At 40.2% G+C, this 16,760-nt stretch overlaps 1 protein-coding gene across 3 annotated transcripts in view; it reads left to right on the forward strand.

Annotated features, from left to right (window-relative positions):
- Window positions 1-9,750, forward strand: part of LOC126391730 (retinoblastoma-like protein 2) — a 23,036-nt gene extending 13,286 nt beyond the window's left edge. For 2 of the 3 annotated variants that reach the window (XM_050046651.1, XM_050046666.1), the window contains 7 exons: window positions 1,181-1,357; window positions 1,622-1,693; window positions 1,901-1,961; window positions 2,647-2,727; window positions 5,841-5,989; window positions 6,170-9,253; window positions 9,557-9,750. In XM_050046651.1, the coding sequence (XP_049902608.1) occupies window positions 1,181-1,357; window positions 1,622-1,693; window positions 1,901-1,961; window positions 2,647-2,727; window positions 5,841-5,989; window positions 6,170-6,436 (807 nt within the window). In that variant the 3' untranslated portion in view covers window positions 6,437-9,253; window positions 9,557-9,750. The remainder of the gene's footprint in view (window positions 1-1,180; window positions 1,358-1,621; window positions 1,694-1,900; window positions 1,962-2,646; window positions 2,728-5,840; window positions 5,990-6,169; window positions 9,254-9,556) is intronic. The other variant, XM_050046659.1, reaches the window with a different exon arrangement.
- The last annotated feature ends 7,010 nt before the right edge of the window (window positions 9,751-16,760 follow it).

The raw sequence follows: 16,760 nt of genomic DNA on the forward strand, positions 1-16,760 counted from the left end.
ACCAGTCTTAAATCTTGAAAAATGTTTTCATTACTTCAAAGAATGAACGACATATTCAAGTTTTTGGCTTTTGATATGCAGACATATTTTAATTAAATGGTTCAAACATAGGCTACATAAGCCACCAACATAGGCTCGTAGCCCTAGCCCTTAAAATCATATGAGCATTTTCAGCAGATGAATGTGAAAACAGCCTTCGAGTGTCAAGCTCTGCACATACATCATTCTGCACAGTGAGGCTCAAACATTCATCTGTAGGAACAAGAAGAAAACACATTTTTGAGTGGAGGAGGATTAAGTTATTGTAAACCATGGTTTTTAAAAACTTACAACCTGCACCTGACCCCCTATGAGAGCCAACCCATCCCGCAGCGCCGCTGTCCGAGGTGCTGAACAGGTACTGTAGGCCAGATGCTGCAGAGAAATCCGTATTAACAAGAGGCAGAAGAAAATAAAATAAATCCAATTAAACGACATATTTGCTGCCACAGAGTAATTCTGTGAACTGACAAGAAATGACCAGTGTGTGTGTGTGTATGTGTGTGTTTCTTTAAGTTATTTCTAACTTACTCAGAACGCTGCTCTGTCACTTTCTGACCCGCCCCACCCGACCTGCGGGTTGCTTGTCAACACACGCATCACTATTGGCAGGTGTATAAGCAAGCAAACAAACAAACAACAACAACCACAAAGATCATTATTCAGTCTCATATTACATTTGTGGGAAGTTATTACAGTTTAGATTTTCACCTTTCCACATATGTAATAATTTCCTTATTATTATTATCTTTAGTTATTACATTTGCGGAAAATTGTGTGTAACATTTGTAGTAGGCAGCTGCTATTACGTTTGTGGGAAATTTATTACATTTGCAGGATTATTACATTCAAAGCTGCAGATTTGTATTACGTTTGTGGTTTATTACGTTTGTGGGCTGTTATTACGTTTACGGGTGTAACATGTGTTGCCCAAAACACACCTATGATCAACTTAGGGACCATAAATAACCCCTGCCCCTTGTGCCTTATTTTGCACATTATGTGTCGTTTAACCATCAAAAGTCGGGTTGGACAAGCACTAAATGGACCTGCACCATGCACTTAAGACCGTGCACTATAGATGGTTTCAATGGGGCACAATGTGTTTTATGTGCTCTTCTATGTCTTGTTTTTGGTTCAGATCTACAAGTTGATGGGAAAGCGTCTGAAGGAGCTGTGTTCAACGCTGGTCTATTGTGATGAGCTGCGTCTGAAGATCTGGACCTGTTTTGAGTACTCTCTGGTCCACTGCACTGAGCTCATGGTAGATCGTCACCTGGATCAACTGCTCTTATGTGCCATTTTCCATACAACTAAGGTGGGCTTTTGAATCTCAACACCTTTTATGGTGATTTGTTGATTTAATAAACATGCTGGTATATGTGTAGGGAAGAGGTGGTAAAAAGAACTGAACAACTTTTTCAAAGTTATACTTGTTTACTATTTTACACTTTGAATTTGCCAGAATATTGTGGTGTGTTGTACTGATGCAGTTAATGTCACCTGCATTTTTGGCATGTCCGGTAACAGCACTTGCTCAAAGTACGTAATCAGTTATTTATTCATGGCATTGCTTTTACAGATAAGCACACTGGATACACTCTCCAAACGCATAATGAATTGCTACAAGTCTCAGCCACTTGCCAGCAAAAGTGTAAGTTTTTTTCTTTGAGATTAGCCCTGCCTTCTCTTAGCAACTGGATGAACTCAGAATGAATTAAATACAGGAAAAGACTAAAGCTCAAGTCCCTTTAGATCTCAGCAAACAAACTTGCTAAAGAAAATATTCAAATACAAGATGTGAAGGTTGTGTGGCTATATTAGTTCAACAGTAATGAACACAGACATTTTCTGTTCTCAGGTCTGCAAAGACGTGCTGATTTCAGGAGGAGATGCAGAAAATCCTCTCACTGGAAAAAACAGTAAGAAACCATTTAATAAGAACTGTAAAAGAGAGAATCTTGCATCTGATGTCACAGTTGCTGTTTTCTTGTTACTGCGCTATTGCGCTCCATCAATCTTAAAAACTGATACAGCATGTTGAGTTTTAAAGATGTGCTTCTAAGGCTAACTGACTCAACTACTGTTTATTGTCTATTCTTTAAGTGCCCTAACCCTGTCACAGTCAGGTCACGGTAAGAGGAGGCATGTGTTCCCCTTCTCTTATTCTTTGTTACTGCTGAGTATTCTGACAATATGTGTTTTGTAAGTTTTGTGTTTTTCCAGTGTGTTTTCCTTTTCTTTTTCCCTTTCCTCTCGAGGTGCAGAGCATGCTTAGCATCTATAGAAAATAATACACAAACTATTGGCCTAAAATATAAATTCTATATTTAAATGAGACCTAATACTGTTAAATTGAGATCATGGAATGTGAATGGGGTGTCAAAGTAAAGCAGGACAAAATCATTTCTGATTTAAAGTCTGGCATGAGATGTTGCATTGCTACAAGAAACTCATTTGAACAAGGTTGAATCACAGAAACTGAAGCAAAGATGAATGTGTGATGAAAGTGTTTGTAGCCCCAGGCAGCAGTGCTTCATGAGGTGTATGTATGTTTTAAAAAAGTTTCTTTTAAATTAACAGAGTTGGTTTGTAATTCAATAATAGGCCACTCTACCTGTGCCCTTCCAACAGATTCTGCCCTTTCTGCACCTTCTGGGGAAGTTCAGAGATCACAGAGCACAAAAAGTAAGGAAATTTGTGTGTGGTAGATAATTTTTTTGTTGTAACAATGCTACTTGGCAATAAATCTTATAACATTGGAAAGCCTGTTTATTCCCCTTTTAAATGGTGCCACATTTGTAAGGAACATGCTTTTGTGGGATAAGCAGCAGAGCTGAGTATGTGGGTTGCGCCCATGAAAAATTTGCCAATTCTTCTCTGCCAGAGAATCAGGTTGGAGAGGATACTTTAATTTTCAATGACAACAAACAAAGACAAACTGAAAAGTACACAAAGTTGACATGCTAACCAAATTAAACTCACTCTACTGTAAGTGAAACATGGGCGGCTTCTCACCTTAATCATTCACACACACACACACACACACACATCAGAAGAGAGAGGGAGAAAGATGTTAATTGTCCAAGTTAAACTTAACTGCGGAGCTCTCACTGCTGCACTGTGCCGCTTGAAACTGACGAGTGTCCGCGAGCCGAAGATCCGCATGTCCGCGTGCTTACTGGCAGGCACATACTGAACACCTGTGTGAATTTTATCTATTCAAGAAATTACCCACAAATGCTATACACCAAGAATTATTATTTTATTTATCTATGTTTTTATTTATGTATGCCTTTTTTTACTTATTTATTTTAATACTGTACCTGAAGTTATATTTGAGCAAAAAGGAAAATGTTTCTTAACAGGTTAAGAAACATGTCACTGTTTTTGTTTGTTTGTTTGAGATGATTATTGAAAAGCTGGTAGTATCTTGGTTAAAATGTTCTAACAAAGTTACGATAGAAAATTTGCATTATCTTGTGTGCTGTAAAGTGGTTTGGAAAAAAAAGAAATTGGAATCGGCCAAAATCAGAATCGGCCGTCCAAACACTCTGAAAATCGGAAATCAGGATCGGCCCAAAAAATTATAATCGGTGCAAGTCTAATCTCATATAAAGGTAAATAAATGACATTGTAACATAAAAAGTATTGCCATAATAATTTTACCTCCATCAAATATTATATCATAAATGAGGCTATGCCTTTTACAGAACATCTGCTCATCTATTTGAAGCCTAGTCCACACATACACGGGTATTTTTAAAAGCAGTGCTTTCAAACTAAATTTCTGTCCAGACAAGCGTTTTGGCACCGTTTCAGCAACAATCCCTGTCCTAATACACCTGAAGCATATCACATTAAAACATGACCTACATGCGCATCCTGTTATAAACAAGGAGATTGCTGCTCACCGATAATGCTTTTGTTAGTGAGACATTTATAACAGCATACGTGTTTGGCTCTCTTTTTCCATCATTGCAGTTCAATGGCAGTTTGTGTCTTAACATAGTTTTCCAACATCAGTTCTGTCAATGTACAGACTGCAAATCTGTTGCTGTCACACAATAGGCACCTGTAGCACCAGCATATCCACGTTTCATTGCTCTGTGTGTGTGTGTGTGTGTGTGTGTGTGTGTGTGTGTGCCACATGTGTGTGTGTGTGTGTGTGTGTGTGTGTGTGTGTGTGCCACATCCCAAAAACACACGATGTCAATCATGTGGCGCGCCGGGAATTTGACCGGTGTTTTAAATCGGCATATTTTACTGACCAGCCGGTTGCAGGTCATGGCCGATCATGTGAAAATCGGCCCAATTCTGAGCACTGCTGATTAATCGGTGCAAGTTTATTTGAGATCAATCGATGCGTGCAGCATTGATTAATACACTTAAAGCACCGTAGTGAAGGACAGCTCCAACTAATAATGTACCTTAGCAGCTCTCCTTACGAGCACCCGCTAAAGGACCATTTTCGGTACTCGTAGGAAAAGAAGTTCCTTAGCTAAGGTATATCTTTGAGACCTTCGAAGAGGACTAAGGTACATCAAAACTGGGAAACGGTGCCCAGGGCATTCCTGACCAAGCTCCATTTTACCTAGACACTGATTTTTGTGGAATACCAACAGATGGTGCACTACTCCATTAGGAGATATTTACCCTTTATGTACAACAGCTGACCTCAGTTTTTATACTCAAATAAAAATATGGCCCCAGAGGTAGTGGTAAAGAAATTCAGTCAATGACAAAAGATATTCAGTAAAAATGACCTAAAAATCTGAGGGCTGTCCGTCATTTTGCCAAAGTACAACACTACGGGGGATCGGCTGTAACTTAAATTAATTCATACTCCTCTTCACTTGGAGGTATATAAGTTTGTCTCTGAGCTCACGTGCATGACCTTGTTGTCTAGCTGGCTTTAGCCATCACATTGGTAGACTATATTGCTACATATGCCACAAAATGCCACAGCAGCTAAGTGTCCTACGTTTATCCCCGGAATCCTTGGGATATAGTAAACTAATTTTGTGCCTGATTAAATTATGTTTTTGTAGGAATCTGATGGAGTTGACAAAAATCGGGGACATATCTTTCAAGGGCCAACATTTTCACAAAAAATATATTTTAAAACAGACAATTATAGCAGTACATTTTTACACCGAGGTTATCAGTGCATACTGTTAGTTTTAGATTTTGAACGCTCTTTACATATTAACTGAAGTTGTTAAGTTCTTTTCTGGGACAAAGGTGTTTTGGCTGCCTGAGTTTTTTCTGGAACAGGGCAAATTTAGAGGGTAAAATAAGAAAAGAAAGCAGATCAAAACATTTTATAAATCATATTTATTTCATTTATGCAAATCCTTTCAAAATAATGGTTCACCCCAGAAATGGAATTAGTGTGTTGATAAGTTCTAATTTTAAGTATTTTTTAAACTTTTTGGTAGGACATAATTTGTCCCAGTCCTCAAGAATGGGTGTAATATAAGTTAGTGTGTTTGATATAGGTTTGCTCTGCACTCTCTGCCCTGGGGTATTTGCAGGATGGTGATGGAAGCTCCTGACCAATCATTGCTAGTGCCTCTTTCTTTTCCCCTTTTTTAATAATAGATAACACACTTTCACTTTTACTCATAGGAAGTGTTTCATTTGGGCTAACAAGTTGTATCGGTCATTGCAACAACTAACATTCATTACATGCAATACACTTCCAGCTGGATTCACAAACATGAGAGCATCACCAGCATCCTGTCAGAAAATATCTTGGCCTGATTTTTCCTTTTAATTTATTATACTGTTGATTACAGATAATGGAGACCACAGCATCAGTATCCTGACCCCCAATACACCATCAACACATTATCCAGGACCTCGTCAGGAGGAGAGAGGCGATTTTTTTGACTTTTACATCAAGGTCTACGAGACAAAAATGCAGCACTTTGCCCTGCAGTTTGGAGTAAGTGTACCATTTTAAATCTTTGTCTGAATTTTGACAAACTGAACAAGAAGAAGGTAAAAAAAATCCAAAAGAATATTAATGGATATGTAAAATGTTGTAATATACTGTATCGGATACTGTAACACTACATCTCTTAATATGGGGTTTTATAACACATACTGTGTCACTCTTTTGTAGGGAAACAGTCCTCCCTTGTCTCCATATCCACGACAGCGGAAAGTGTCTCCTCGCAGACAGCTGCTGTCCAGCAGCTATAAGCTACCACTGGATAGAGACGAGGAAGAGCGGGGAGAAGGGGAGGAAGACGAAGATGGTCCTCCAGCAAGGAGGCTTCGTTCGGATGGTCAGTCAGCCTTGCAGAGGCGACTAGGGGATGTGATAAATGATCGTGTGAGAAGTCGGGACCAGGACCAACCATCTCCAGTTATAAGGCCTAACCTATAGTAGAGTGGAGAGTAGCAGGTCGTATGTTTCTGAGGCTGTAATAACAATGTCAGGTGTTAGAGGAAAAGCACAGAGCAGCTTTGTCTTCCCTTACAGGTATCTGTTAAGAATTCCTTTGGGCTAAATTCTTTGACAGCTCTAAGTATTGTATCCTGTCTCAGCTAAAATTATGCCTCTTTGCTCTTTTGCTCTGTACTATCTCTGACACTTACTGTCCTTGAATAAGACACCTAACCTTCAGCTCAGTAGCCAATGGTAAAAGATTGTAGTCGCGTCGGCCAGCTCCCGGGTGGAGGTGCATGATGTACGAATCTGAAGTAGGGCATGGCTGGAAAGTGCTCAGTTGACATTCCTTAAAATTGTGGGACAAACTTGGCTGCCTCTAACAGCACTTATGGGGACGAAGTGTACGCACATGGCCGTAATGAGTACCTGATTTTATTTGGCTAAATTCTGATTAGGTGAGGGATGATACTACTTGATCAGTGCAAGCCATTTTAAAGCATTTTTAATCTGTTTTTATCCTGTAATGATATTTTCTTAAATATACATTCAAATTTTTAAAAGACAAACTTATTTTAGTCTGTGTGACACCCCTAAACGTACTTTAATCAATTCTGGTTGTTTTAAATTGAGCATAGCGTTAGTTCAGGCAGGACACTATGTCAAGCTCAGCTCACATCCCAGCTACATCAGCTGATCTCAAACAGCCCGATCAACTGATGAAGCAGCTGATTGATGGAAGGGAGTCAGCTGATATATCACATGATTCCTTTCTATGCAACCAATTGGCAAATTCTTTCAGGGCGCCCTATTCAAACTGCTCTGGCCTGCCTACTGTTACTGCTTCCTCTGCAAGCCAGGGAGGTTTGCCTGCCTCAGGCTTTCCTCATTTGCACGTGGAAGGGCAGACAGGTGTGCCCTTTTTGCCTTTAGGCTTTCCACGTAGGCACGTGGGAGAGGCTTTCTGCGTAGGCCCGAAGAAAGTCAGAGGGGCCCCAGAACAGAGCCATACCACCAAATATAATACTGCAAATGGAAATCAAGTTTTCTTTGACTGAAGTGTTTCTGACTGAACTAAATCTTTTGTGTGGAGACCCTACTTTACTGGTCACATTTACTCAGCCAGTTTGTAGGGCTGCTCGATTAATCGAATTTTAATCTAGATTACGATTTGGGCTTGCAACGATTATGAAATCCAAATAATCGACATTAAACGATTATGCGCTTCTTGTCAGTTTACTCTCATTGTCTTGTGTTGCAAATCAAACGCACCCGGAAGCCGCGCATGCGCAATACTGCCCCCTCCCCTCCTCTCCTCTATTCACTCCACGATGTGGAGTAGGTGAACTACGAATAATGTGAGTGGCAGGTGATCGCTGAAGATTTCAAAAACAGCGTGCGGAAAATGGCAGAGGAAGAGCGAGAGAAGTTGGTCTGCGTGCGTGCGCGTGCGTGCATGCGTGCGCGTGCGTGCCGCAGTGCGCGATACAGAGAGAATTGTAAACACGCAACCATGTGGAGACTGAAATGACATGCCGTCGTGTAAATAAGTCATCACGTGTGCCGCATAATTGTTTGCATAATCGTGATTTCAATTTTGACCAAAATAATCGTGATTATGATTTTTTCCATAATCGAGCAGCCCTACCAGTTTGTGACAACGAACGTTGAAGCGTTGGGCACACCCTGCCCATTCCATGAGCAAACGTCCACAGGGTGACACAAAACAAACATGGATATTGACGTGATATTTTTTATTATTTTGTTTTTTCCACACTACAGTGAGTGGTTGAAAATGTTGTTAAAAGATGCTGTTAAATCAAAACATTGCCATTCATTAAATCATTGTCTTTATTCTTAAACAAGATTTTTTACAGATATTACCAGCAGAGACTGTTTGGATTCAGTTGAATGTCCACATTAAATTGTATATACTGGTTTACACTCTGCTCTTTATCCCTTTTTATAAAGCTAATGAGAAGCAACCATGAAATCTGTTTCTGCCTCGCGGAGAAGCATTACCTAATGACCAAACAGCAAAGGGACTCACTCCTGTAATATTTTAATAAACATCACTGGTTTTCATTTCTCTGTCTTCACCTCCACTGTCAAACAGAGCTGTGTATCTACCAAACTACTGACCTACAGTTTTTGTTTCCTCAGACCCTGCAGACCTGTAATTAAGGATCTGCTCCAACATTAGCTGACTGGTGATAATAAAATTCATAAATTCCTCTGACTGAATGCGAGCAGAAACTCCCAGCACATCCATTGTTGGTAACCATGGCTGCCCTGTGATTGACACACAATCCCTTTCTGTGTTTATCAGTAACCATGTTTTGGCATGCTACTGAGTTAATTCTCAACCAATGTTGCTTAGGAGGTAATTACAAAGAGGCAGTGCAGCCAGCAGACAAAGGCTCGTAAAATAAAACCAACACACAGTCAGGTGCCCAAACCCGACAGGAAGTCTCGAGGTTGCCATAGAGAACAAAGGCACCTGAGCCCACAACACTTAAACAGGTCTTAAGGTTACGACCAGTGTTTTTACACTCTACACACCTCTGGACTCCCATCAGCTCAACAGGGCACTGTAAACTCCTAGATTTCGTCAAATTATGGGTTGCAACACAAGCCGGGGCACCACGGTGGTGGACCCTTCTGAGAAGCCAGAGGAGAGGCCGAAGACAGCCACTTCCACCAAGGAGGCGTCTACAGAGGAAACCAATGGAACAACGGAGAAAGACGGGGTTGAAAAAACGGAGAGTTCCAGCTGAGTGCCATATCTACACCTCATCCTTAACTCCTCTCAAGGTAAGAAATATGATTACCTGAAAGCTGTGTTTTTCTATATTATTAATAAGCTTCATGAAAAATGTTTTCACATTTTACTTATCAGGTGACTATGACCTTTCATTGTTTTCAATTCCATCAATGGACCAAGGATTATAGTACGTCACCATAAAGCAAGCAATTTATGACCATCGCATTGGGGTCACTTTGATACAATCACCTCTATAACTTGACCGCCATGTCTCTGTGAGACTATTTGACATGACAAATGGGCTGTGTGGTGACTGAGATGGGCTCTGTGTGTCTGTGTCGCTGTGTGTACAGATTGGCCTGTCCTGGGTGAAGGAGGGCCTGTCAGCGGGAGGAGGAGACGCAGCACTACTGTCCATCAACCTCTGTGTCGTCTGGGCCAGCCACATACACACATGCACACATGAATACACACACTCCGGAAGAAATCTAGCTCTTATGTTCATATTCCAGAAACTATTTTGTGATAAATACACTGATTCACATATTGTGTTGTGTACCTGTGTTGCCTTTATATTCTTTTCTAGCCTTCGTTTAGATCTTTGTACAGCCCCCTGCGGCGTACTTTGCATCGCCTTTGTTTGTTTTCACAGCCCTTATATGTTTATTCTCCTCTCCTCCTCCTCTGAAGCGCTTACACACCTCTGGTCAGGGCTGATAGTTACAACACACTCTTTCAAATGCTTCCAATTCTGCTGCAGGCTAAAGCAGCAACCCTTTAAGATAGTCAGCTTATGTTTCAGCTGTGGATACCTTGCAGCTCTCCAACTAGATAGCATGCTCTGCATATCAGAGTCAGAGACAGTGAGTGTTTTACACAGAAAATAATGAAATGCTGCCAAGAGTTGGGTTACAAAAACGTTCAAGCACTTTCCAGTTTTCGCCACCAGGGGGCACAGACAAACACTGACGTAGTTCTCTCTGCCGCCACCAGGGAGCAGAAGTGATCTTTCCACATTGCTGTGAGACATCTGAGGCTGGCTCCATTTGCTGAAGACATTTAATCTGAAATATAGGTTGTAAGTTTATTACCAGCTAGTGAATGGAGCTGGAATGGAATAGCCATTTCACAAAGCCATATCAAAAATACCCATCTCAGAGGCAGTGGGAAATTACATGAAAATATTACCATTATACAAATGGAAAGTGTGATTGAATAATGTGCTGGAGAAGATAAATGAAAAGCACTTTGTTGGAAAACGTGGTACTAAATAGGTTTTTAATTTCAGTAGTGGGATAAAAGAAGCACATTTTTACCCCATTTCACTGCCAATTGATTAGTGGTTCCACATCTGCAGATAGAGAGGGGGGCTTATCGTCTCATTATCAGTTAATTAATATGCATGCACACATGCCAATTATCTTTCCTCTGCCATTTAGCAGAAATGAGACATTGATGTTTTAATGGTGCCGGAATGGATAACTCCTCTGTTGCTTTAAAGACAAGGCAGGCACATTGATTGACATAGTCGGGAAATGTTAAGAGGGACAATTGAATTAAAAGAAACCTGAAACACTTGATTATTATATTAATACTTCTCAGCAGCTTAGCCATTTTCTGTCTCTTCCCAGGTGTCGTAATCCTGTGATCTAGCACTCTGTCAAGATACAAAAAGGGCAAAACTATATATATATATATATATATATATACATATACATATACATATATGCACACACACACCAATGAGAATCCATTATGGAAACATTTTATTTGAAGGACATGCAGAATAGCAACCTATTACATTTTTCCACTGTGCCATGACTATTAAAGGACCCAAGGCCACACCAAGTGAAGCAAACCCAAGATGAAAGTTATATTAATCATTATTCGGTTTACTGTACTGTGTGCGCTGAATTTATGTTCATGAGTCACAGGCCAGTGTTATGTGCCAATGAAATAGGCAATATTATGGAAGGAAGCAGTATTGACATTTTTCATTTCTGCATAAATGCTCCTGGTTGCACATTATGCCCAAGGCTGTATTTTTTCCCTTTTTTATCATTGCTCTTTGACTTCAATGCCACAATGCTATAATGTTGGACTGATTCTGTATGATCAAAAAAAAAAAAAAAGAGCTCTCCTGGCTAAATCCAACCCTAGGATCCATGACGTTTCCACACATAAAACATCACAGAGGACAAACTCGTGCCACTGGAGGCAGCTGCTCACAGGATTGTGCCAAAAAAAGAGGGCAAACAGAAAATGAGAAGGGTAACTAAAAAAAACTCTCTGGGGTGTAATCTCCTTACTCAGTAATAGACCATTTATATGATATGTATAATGGGCTGCCACAAATATTCACAAGTAGTGGTCTTATTTTCAGCCAGCCTCTCTTTAAAGATGTGTTCTTCACAGGGTATCTTTTGTGAATATATGATCAGAGGCACGACAGCCCCGGTCTTTAATCTTACACTGGCCTTGAAGAATGTCACTGATTCCAACCACCCCACCCTCATTCTCCTCCCCCTCTACCCCCACCATCACCACAACTGCAGGCTACAGACACCATCCTATTCACACTGCGATGCAGCAACACATCCCTGTTTGTTGAGAGGGGTATGGGGTTTCTTTATTTTAAGTTAAAAAAAACAACTGATATTCATAAAAAACTTGTCACAAGCGTCTGATCCTGCAGTGTCACTAAGACCTTTGAAGTGCTGGTTCATAAACAGTTGATTGAACTCAAATAGCAAAGGCTCTCTCAGTGAGCTACTTTGAAATTTGTTTTGTTGACCTCTCTAGGAGACACTGGGTTTCAATGTCAGGGCAATTTGTACACAGCCATCTTCTCTCTGTTGTGAGATGATCTGCAGGCTGGGCGCTTTAGTTGTAGTCGTCAAATAATGTGTTTTTCTTTATGTCTGGAACAGAACAATTTTGCATGACATGCCTGTTTACTGGGTTTGACCTTTTGTTTTTCTGCGGGATTATTACCCTTTTGAGCCATGAAACAGTAAGAGGAAATAAATAATGCTCAGCAGAGTCTAATGGGATAATAACATGGTATACCGGACTTGATAAAAACAATTTCCTATAATCTTGATCACTCGGGAATGATGGAGGACACAGATTTGGAAAAAATACTACAGATTTCAAATACCACAGGTTACCCAAACTGAGAAAATGCATTTCAGCAGCAAAGAAATGCTGTCAAATGATGTGAAATGATTTGTCCACCTTACACCTGCAGTTTAGCAAATATCTGTGTTTTTTTTTATGTGTACAGTATACACACTTCATTAGGTACACCTGTACAATCTAATGCAATTCAATACGAGAGCCCTGCCATAACATCTATTTTTATTGACGCTCCAAATGTAGTTTTTGGTAACGTTATCAGAAACGTGTAAATCTTACTATATAATGACGAAAACTGTCTGTATGTGGGCATGTGTGTGTGTGTGTGTGTGTGTGTGTGTGTGTGTGTGTGTGTGTGTCTGTGTCTGTTCCACGTTTTTCTCCTCACTGACTTGGTCAATCCATGTGAAATTTGGCACAGTGGTAGAGGGTCATGGGAGGATGGGAATGAAGCAATATTACATCAATTGGCCAAAGGGTGGCGCTATAGCAACCGACTGAAATTGCAAACTTTGAATGGGCTTATCTCATGCCCCATATGTCGTAGAGACATGAAACTTTGCACAGAGATGCCTCTCCTAATGAGGAACAAATTTGCCACAAGAACCATAACTTCTGGTTCTATAGATTTTCCACCATTTTGAATTTTTTGAAAAACACTTAAAATCGATCTCTTCCTAGGACGTTTGACCAATCTGCATGAAACTCGGTGAACATAATCTAGGGACCAATATCTAAAGTTCCCTCTTGGCAAAAGTTGGAAAACTTAGTAAAACTGAGCTTCTATAAGGCAATGAATATTGCGGAGGGCGTGGCTCATCACATAAAGGTGTATAACATCTCAAGGGTTTCACCGATCACCACGCAACTTTGTAGGCATATGACCACACATAATCTGAGGGGACCCCTCCATTATTGACCCGATCAAACAAAATGGGGGCGCTAGAGAGCTAATTTTTTATCTAGGCCTAACCGCCATATCGATTTTTACTAAATTTTTATTTTTACTATGTAGAACAGGACGCCTCAAGGTGACTGGAGATTGCATTATACTGTACTAATGTATCCTTATACAGTAGTTTGTATGATATCATGTGAAAATGCACATACAACGGTTCATAACATATCTAAAAAAATTTGCGCCCAACGAATGGCGTTAGATACTTAACGCAAAGTTACACAGGTTAGGTTTAGGAAAAAATACATGGTTGAGTGTCTTCAGGTTTAGGCAAGATAAGTTACACAAGTTGGGTTCAGGAAAAGAAACATGGTGACAACGTACCTTAGGCTGGAGATATACTCGTTTTTTAACCATGCGTTTGCGAAGACAACCGGCCGCGCCATGAATGGTATTATTGGCATACTTAGCCTATGTACTTTGCGTGATACCAGACAATTTCACTGGACTCCCCACCAGAGAACTCAAACCATAAAGAACTTCCAGATTTGCATGATGTAAACAACAAACCTGGTAACACTCGAGGAGGTTACGGTACTGTTAATTCTGAAATCAGCGTGGATCACGGCAGATTAAGTGACAGCAGTCCCGTCATAGATGGTATGTTTAAAGCAGATCTTGACAATAGTAAGTTTCTTTCTCTTGTTTCGCCAACACTGCCCCATCCATTCATGTATGTATTATATCTCGCGGACAAGTTGCGTTAATTTCTGAGGACACCACAACCAACGCTCCAAACAGACGCAGGCGACACGAAGCAGCCATCATGTGTACGCGAACACATAGTTAAAAGCAAGTATATCTCCAGCCTTAAAAAAACTTCAAGTTAACTTGGTATCGCATGGTTATGAACACTAGTCTCCTGGGGGAAAGTCCTGTGGGTTTTGACACATTCACCACCCCAACCTGCCACAGACTTTCATTCTTAATGTTGGCTTTGTCTTTACTCCCATCAGCACATTGTTCACGTGATCACAGCTTTCCCAATTATGTGAGTTGCACACAAATTACTGGCTCATGATTACATTGGTTATATACAAATTGTAGTGTATTACTTTTTGTAGGTATATGCACAAACTGTGCATGAGAACAGCCTGACAGTACTGAGTACCCAATAAACATCTCCCTATCTAAAACACAGTGACCACTGTCGATTCATTTATTTTTAATTACACTACAATAATACGCAGGACTTTAATATGGCTCTGATATGGATGGATGTCTTCGGCTGGTTTAGGGACTGTTTAAAAAGAATTCAAATAATACTACTAACTTCATAACCCGGATCATTGTTCTGAGTTTGTTACAAGATAGTTAACACTGGGAGTGGGACAAAATATCCATATGGGAATATATTGTCTTACATCCTGTTGCGATACGTCATTGATACACGCGCACCCAGTGTCAATATTGTTTATTAAAACATCCAGGCTCTCTAAATGTTATCACCCTGCCAAGTTGGCTAACCACAGTCACTACTTCATGACTCCTCATGGTGGCGTGTGTCACATGAATAAGTGGTAAAGTGAACGCAAGTTAACTTCCTTGCAGTGAAACTCACAAGGAGAAAATGGCGGATAGTGAAGACAGCAGGGGTAAACAAATCAGTGAGGCACCGTCATCTTGGCCAACTTCGGCTTTACAACACAGATGGGACATACTATAAAAAAAGGCAATGCAATATGCAAGAACTGTCTTGTTAAAGTAAGGTACATGAGCAACACAACAAATATGGATAACCACTTGATTCATCATCGTCCTGATCTTGTCTTGGAGAAAACTGCTAATGCTACCACATCTATAATTAAGTCTACATTTCAGAAGGATGGTGTAAAACAGAATATAAATAGCTGACTGCAAGTTTGACTTGGTATTCTTTCAGCTACATCCACTGATCTTAAACTATTTCAATTCCGTGGTTTGTTTCACTCTGTCATTTCCTCTCTGCTGAGGAGGAAAAAGTCATCATATCATTTTAAGACAAAAGTCAAACAAACACTGGTGATTCATCAGTTTGTTATGTAGTTCATTAGACTCCCCTGTTAGTGGACAGTAAACAACAGCAACTCCACAAAGTCTTTTTTTGGGGGGGTATTTTTATGATTTGGACAGCTGCTTAATGGAGCACACATCCAAAAAGGTAATCTTCTTGAACTATGGGGAAAATGTCCCTGGAGCAAAGCTGCTCACAATCCATCTACCCACTGCTTCCAAAAGGATTCGCTCAAAGTCGACCGCAAATGAATACAGGGACTGAAATATCTTACCATTAAGTTTTTTGTCAAATGTCATAGCAATGAAAATTCTGTAGGACACTGCAAATAGATTATGAACGAGTGGAAAACCCTATAAAGTCTTGAAGGCAAATAAGATTTAGCTGAAGATAAAGGTCAGGGCGCTGGAGGAGAGATACAGGGAGGCATGTGGACAAGGATGACTTGATTATCCTGGATGGGAGCACAAATAGACGTGTCCTTTTGCAACAGGGTTAGAAGAAATACCATCTTCTAATAACAGGAGCAAAAGTGCCAGCTATAAATGGTTGAAAATTCATATAAAGTAAGTGAATTCCTAAAAACAAAGTACTGAATGATGTAAGCTTTCTGATGCTGTAAACCACAGTCGTATGGGAACTTTGTCAACTTAAACAAATGTTTCTTTAAATTACAGATAAAGGTTTGAGAAGTCAATTCAGTTTGCAGTGTTTCTGTATCTAATGTGTTTCAAAGAAAGAGGAGAGTGACTCTGAGACCCGCCAAGTCATTACTGCGTGTGTAACTCATTGCGGTAAAATACAAGAGCTTTGTGGAAGCTGAGAGCATTCAGTGTGAGTGTGTGTGTACACATGCGGGTGTGTGCATGCGTGCATGGTGTGTACATGTAGAGCAACGCCTTTCAAAGAAAATGGGGAAAAATAGGAAATTGTACTCTAAATGTCATTCATTCAGCTCGGATGTCGGGGTGACCTTCAGCAGAATCGGCTCTTCCTATTGTGAACGTGGACGAGTGGGCTCTGTAAAATATCAAATTTGATAAGAAAAAAAAGTCGATGTGAAAGCAAACGTGTGATGGTAGCCACTGTACGGTCAGTATGAGTCCAGATGTGACTCTTTGCTATCGACATAGAAGGGTACTATTGTCTACTATAGGTGCTGTTGCTTTGTTTTGTTCATTAGATAACCTTTGTGAATACAGGTACAATCTGTACACTACATATACAGAATTTCATTTCATCTTGATTGGGTAGCTTATTACAGCGAGAACGATACTGTTCACTTAGCTCATAAGCAAGCTTCATAACGCATAGGAAGACTGAATCGATGGTTTACTAAATGACGATTTTCTCGGACTCCAGGGTTTTTTCGGACCTAATTGTATTGCGGAGTTTTGCACAGCGGCGACCGGATCTTTGCTCTCAAACCACAAAAAAATGTGATGGCACAACAGTCTCCTTCAGTACA

Source organism: Epinephelus moara, chromosome 1, assembly GCF_006386435.1.
Source record: "Epinephelus moara isolate mb chromosome 1, YSFRI_EMoa_1.0, whole genome shotgun sequence".
Taxonomy (NCBI): domain Eukaryota; kingdom Metazoa; phylum Chordata; class Actinopteri; order Perciformes; family Serranidae; genus Epinephelus; species Epinephelus moara.